The following is a 5,774-nucleotide window of genomic DNA, read 5'->3' as shown; positions in this document are numbered from 1 at the left end:
GCTGTCTTTTTGGTGACATTAAGTCATTAGAATACACACGAACATGAAAATAGAGTTTAGACATGAAATTACAAAGTAGAGATGGTTCTATAATGACTTGAAAATTCCAAAAAGAGATGGTTCTACTATGACCTTAACCGAGTTTACATGAAACAGAAAAACAAAAACAAAAACTGAGATGGTTCTACTATGATCTTAACATAGTTTAAATTAAAAAAAAAAAACAGAGATGGTTCTACAAGCCGACTGCATCCATCCCCTCAGTTATTGCATCTCTCCCCACAGTTATTGCATCCACTGTCTTCTGTTTCTTGGAAGGTCTTCCTGATCGTAGATTTTGTGGCTTAGGAACCGGGGGCAGCTTGCATTTACGTTTGTTATGACCAGGTTGGCGGCAATTACCACACGTCTACATAGAAAGAACACAAAAAATCAATCCCAGCCAAAGTGAACTGAGGAACAAACATTTGCTACAGGTCTAGTAGTGATTACCATGATAACATTTGCGTGAACAGAAGGAAATTCAGAGGGTGGTTTGGCTGGTTTAGGCGGATTTACTGGCTCCTTAGTGCAAGTTTGCCTGTTATGGTGGGCTTCTCCACAATTAGAACATTTCTGCAATTAAAAACTGCATCTTAAAACCATTACCAAACATCTAAAAAGAACCATTGTTAACTAAAACTTACCACTACTATCTTCTCATGTGCCTTTGCTGTTGGTTCAAGCAAGTTGTCTTGGGTTTGAGTATTCTCAGTTTCAGAAGCCTCGGTCTGAGTTGGATTACAGCTTCTTCCTTCGCTTGGATCACGGATTCTAGCATTGTGTTTTGGTCTTCCTGGCATGATCCTATCTGGAGGAGGCATTACAACTCCATCGCTATGTGTCTCCCACATCTCCATCCCATTCACAGGAAAAATCAGAGAGCTGTAACAAAGCTTCCACTTCTCAATAGAGTACCAATCTGAAACCAGAGACTCGGGTAGTCTTGTGTCTTTGTACTCAGCCCACATTGCAGACATTATATGACAACATGGAATGCCACTTATATCAAACGCCCTACAAGTGCAAGAAACATTTTCGCGAACATTGACCACATATTGGTTCCTTCCATGCTCAACCTCATAAACGCCTCTCCCATTTGAAAATGGATGACACCATTTTAGACTTTGCTTCCGATTTTCTATGATAGCTAATGCCTTGGGTGTAATGAGACCAGTAGCTTTTTCAATCTCATTAATCTTGACAAGGTTGCTTGACATCACATGCCTTCTAATGTCCTCTAGCAATCCGATTATTGGTTTGCATCTTGCATCTTTCAAAATGGCGTTGTAGGACTCACTAATGTTGTTTTCAACGGCAGGTGACTTTGTAACATCACTGAAAAATGCTCTGCATTAAGACACAAAAATGTACTTAGGAACACAGCTACAAAAGCAAACAAAATATATAAAGATTAATACCTTGACCAGTTTGAGGTGACGCTTCTTTTCACTTCCTCATAAGCTTCAACTTTGACTGATTTCATCTTCTCTAAATTCCTGTCGAAAACATGCTTATTATAAGATCTTGCACACTTCCAGAAGAGCTTATGCAACTGATCTAATTGACCATGTCTTTTCTTCAAGTTTGCGAAAATATGTCTAGCACACATCCTGTGTTCTGCATATGGGAGCACATTCTTAATGGCATATATCAATCCTTTTTGATGATCAGAAGACAACGCTAGAGCATTTCCAAGCTCCAAACCCAAATCCTCTCGCAGCAATTCCATAAACCACTCCCAATATACCTTATTCTCCACTGGAACGATAGCCCAAGCAATGATATACATTTGATTGTTAGGATCTCTTCCCACAGCAGTAAGTAATTGTCCTTTCATGTGGCCTTTCAAAAACGTTCCATCTAAATGTATTATACGGCGGCAAGCACTCTTCCAACCAATCTTTTGCGCTTGAAAGCAAGTATAAAACTTCTCAAACACTCTCTCTTTTGTACCTAAAATAAATGTTGAACCAGGATTTGTCTTCTTCAATTCTTCAACATAATCATACATCCTTGTAAATTGCTCAGCATACTCATCACTTATAATGTGCAACATTATTTGCCTTGCACTCTGACATTTAGTCTTAGTAACCCGAAGACCTTTGAGTGCCAGTCTCTGCATTATATGCTCAGCTTTCAGTTTCGGATTAGTCCTAAACTCGTTCAGAAAATCAGCAGCTATCTTGGGAGCAGTGTAAAGCTTGACAACTCCACTAGGATAACAACTATGGTTTCCTATGTAAGATCTGACCACCATATTATCAGACTTACTATTGATTGAAGCATACAATCTCCATTGACAGTTCTCAGCCACACAAACCACTGCTACTTTCTTCCTTTCGGATCTCTGAAACTGGATGTTAACCTTCTCTTTCACTGCATATTTCTCTATTGTCTCTCTGCACTTTTCCTTTGAAACAAATGTTTGCCCCACAAAAAACTCAATCTTACCGCCTTCATCATCAGAATCATCACTATCAACATAATCATCTTTGTAAAAATCTGCCCATTCACCATCACTCTCTGGTTCTTCTTCTTCTTCATCTCCTCCAACGAGAACATCATCTAAGAAGGGATCATCAGCCCTTACAACATAGAGATTCATGCTTTCCAGCTCAGATGAGAAGGTTAACATCTCCGCAACATCAATATCAGAGCATAAATCCTTCTTGTTCTGATCAACAACACCAGATGGGAAGTATGAGAGCTTACTCATATTCTCTGGAAATCCACCACTCGACAACATATCTAACAACATCTTCAAATTTGGGTTTTCAAAATCAACTTTGAGCATCTTGTTTCCCCACCATTATACGATCCATCAGCTGCCCAATATCCTCCAGCATGTAACCGGATGTAAAGTGTCCTGTGAAGAATGAAGAACCGATTTTTGTTAACACAAGTTGAAACCAAACTCAAAATTAAGAACACAAATAGTTACCTCGTCATCTAAGAAGCTCCTGTCACACTCAATCTATCTCTCTCACACTCTCTCTGTCTCTGTCTCTCTCTCACTCACGTTTTCTGTTTCGAAATAAGCAATGCTCTGAAACTAAAAAACCACAAACTTGAAACTTAACCACAAACCACGAAATCTGTCTCTGAATCTTCTGATATCTCTCAATCTGTGTCGAGAAAGCCCATAAACCATATATTAGATGATTCTGAGGATTGTGTTCTTCATCTCTCAAAAATTAGGGTTTAATGGTTTGGTTTTTAATTGGACCTAATAAAAATAAAACAGATACCGTGCCATTCAAGAGAGATGCTTGTCGTTTTTCTCTATAATTCATGTTGTTTTCTTGTAATAAATGAAACACAACGTTTTATACGTAACGACAAACTATGACTTTTAACGACACAGTTGACGGAGGGGCCAAATTATTAAAATACATAACTTGAGAGGTTTTTCTGTTACATTCTTAATTGAGGGGTTTTTGTCAGAATAAAACTTACTTGAAGGGTTTTTATGTTAAAAATCCTTTTTTATCCAATTATAAAAAGGAAAGGTGAAATCATATTCACGTGACTTTTCTAATATCTCCTCACATTGGAGTGTAACTCAATATACCCCTATTGAAAAAAACTATTCTCCTCATCCCTCCTTTTTTCTCACTGCCCTTCTCTCTTTATGATTCCCAAACTAGCCTTCTAATTTTTTATTATAAATCTGACACCTCATTAACCATGAATCAAATTTATATAAAAAATCAGTTGGATCCCACGATAAACTTTAACTAGAAACCTCATTTTTGTCTTCTTCAACGTGACCTCCTTTTTTTTCTCAGTTCTTAATGTGACATTTTTCTTTTTGTTAACCGAAACTTTATACAACATTTAATATATGTTCATTTTTATGAAATTTGTTATAAAATAGCTTTAAATTTCAAAATATATTAAAATAATGTAAATAATAAAAGATTTGCTGAGAATTTCAGAAGACTGAAAACAAGTTTTAAAACTGTTTTTTTATAGATTTATTATATCTGTTTAAAAAAAATATCTAGAATATCTTTAAAATGAATTGTTCATCTTGGGTAATGTACATAATGTAAGATTTACTGAGAATTTCAAAAAATTGAAAACGAGTTTTGAAACTATTTTTTCTGGGTTTTAGATTTATTATATCTGTTTTTTTTTTAAATAAATTTATCTAGAATATCATTAAAATGAACTGTACATCTTAGGTAATGTAAATAGTGTAAGATTTACTAAAAATTTTGGAAAACTGAAAATGAGTTTTAAAACTGTTTTTTTTTTGGGTTTTAGATTTATTATATCCGTGTTTTAATAAAAAAATTATATAGAATATCATTAAAATGAACTGTAAATCTTGGGTAACGTAAATAATTTAAGATTTACTAAGAATTTCAAAAGAATTAAAACAAGTTTTAAAATTTTGTTTTCTGGGTTTTAGGTTTATTATGTTCATTTTTACAGAAATTTAATTGGAGTATAATTAAAATGAAATGTATATCTTAGATAATGTAAATAACTTAAGATTTAATGAAAATTTCGAGACATTGAAAATTATTTTAAAAACTGTGTTTGTGGGGTTTGGTTTATTTTACTTCATTTTGAAGTATAGTAGGACTTTAATATGGTCATAGAAAAATAGTAGTGGTTTAATCCGAACAACATCGTTCTAAAAACAATGACTAGGTCGTAAATGTGAAAAGAATTAGGTACTACTTAGACAACTTGTATTACTATGGAAAAACATTTTTATTAGAACTATTAGTTCTACTACGTTGAAAAATTATCGGACTATTAGGATTACTGGTTTTATTTTATGTAATTTGGACTACTAGGATTACTAGGTTTATTATGTGTAATTCGAAATACTAGGATTACTTGGTTTTATTATGTGTAATTTGAAACTCCTATATATTTCAAGTAGTGCGTGTATTTAACATATATAATCCATATATTATCTATTAGTAGACTATGTATATAGTACATAAGACTAGTAAAACTATTTAGATGATTATTTTCTATAGTTTTAGGAATATATTTCATTTTCCCAAAATGATTCTTTAACTTTCATGGTTATTGTGTGAATCATAAGGCTATTGTAAGAAAAATCTATAAAAATACTTATTTCTATTAAATTGGTTATGTAATACTCTTCCTTAATAACATTCATTATATAAAAACATTGGTTTTACTACCAAATATTCTATCCCGACATGGTTTTACTAATAAAACTTAAAATTTGCTAAAATATTACTATGTGTAAGGTAGTATTACTATTACCTTGAAAATTACCAAGAATTACTAAGTGTAATTAAAATATTAAATTTATGTATATAAAGGCTTCACGTTTTACATAAGTATTTTTTTTTTGTCAAAGACATGAATACTTTTAAAATTATTATTTTAACATGTGTTATGCATGCACTTTTTACATGAGTAATTTTCAAATTATCATTTTAACATATGCTATGCATATACATTTTATATGAGTACTTTTTATATACCTGAGCGAAACAAAATGAATTTTATGAAATATAAAACATTTTTAAAATCTAAAATAAGAAGATAAATGGTTTTAACACTTTTTAATTATTTATAAATGATGGAATGTGTAATGTGACATATTACCTTACTTAATATTTACTGACAAACAAAATGTGTTTGTAGAAGAAATACTTGATAAATTTTCCAGACATAATAAACTTAATAAAATTAGTTATTCTAACATGTCTTTTGCAATAGATACAAGTTTTAGA

General features: G+C 32.5%; 1 protein-coding gene across 1 annotated transcript; it reads right to left on the bottom strand.

The window, feature by feature from the left end:
• Positions 1-235: 235 nt before the first annotated feature.
• LOC106323940 lies at positions 236-2,800 on the bottom strand. The gene is made up of 4 exons (XM_013761983.1): positions 1,461-2,800; positions 687-1,389; positions 493-615; positions 236-409 (listed from the first exon to the last, which is right to left on the bottom strand). Exons 1-4 carry the CDS (start codon positions 2,798-2,800, stop codon positions 236-238), a joined length of 2,340 nt encoding a protein of 779 aa, XP_013617437.1.
• Between the last annotated feature and the right edge of the window lie 2,974 nt (positions 2,801-5,774).

This window comes from Brassica oleracea, chromosome C2, assembly GCF_000695525.1.
Source record: "Brassica oleracea var. oleracea cultivar TO1000 chromosome C2, BOL, whole genome shotgun sequence".
NCBI lineage: Eukaryota > Viridiplantae > Streptophyta > Magnoliopsida > Brassicales > Brassicaceae > Brassica > Brassica oleracea.
The sequence above is the reverse complement of the archived record's forward strand: the minus strand, read 5'-3'. Positions and strand labels throughout refer to the sequence as shown.

Bases quoted from the DNA above. Each gene is read 5' to 3' on its own strand.
- LOC106323940 (XM_013761983.1), bottom strand. From the start codon at position 2,800: ATGTTGTTAGATATGTTGTCGAGTGGTGGATTTCCAGAGAATATGAGT. The intron at 616-686 runs GTAAGTTTTAGT...TTTTAATTGCAG, and splicing joins CACATGAGAAGATAGTAGTG to AAATGTTCTAATTGTGGAGA. The intron at 410-492 runs GTAATCACTACT...CTTTCTATGTAG, and splicing joins TTCACGCAAATGTTATCATG to ACGTGTGGTAATTGCCGCCA.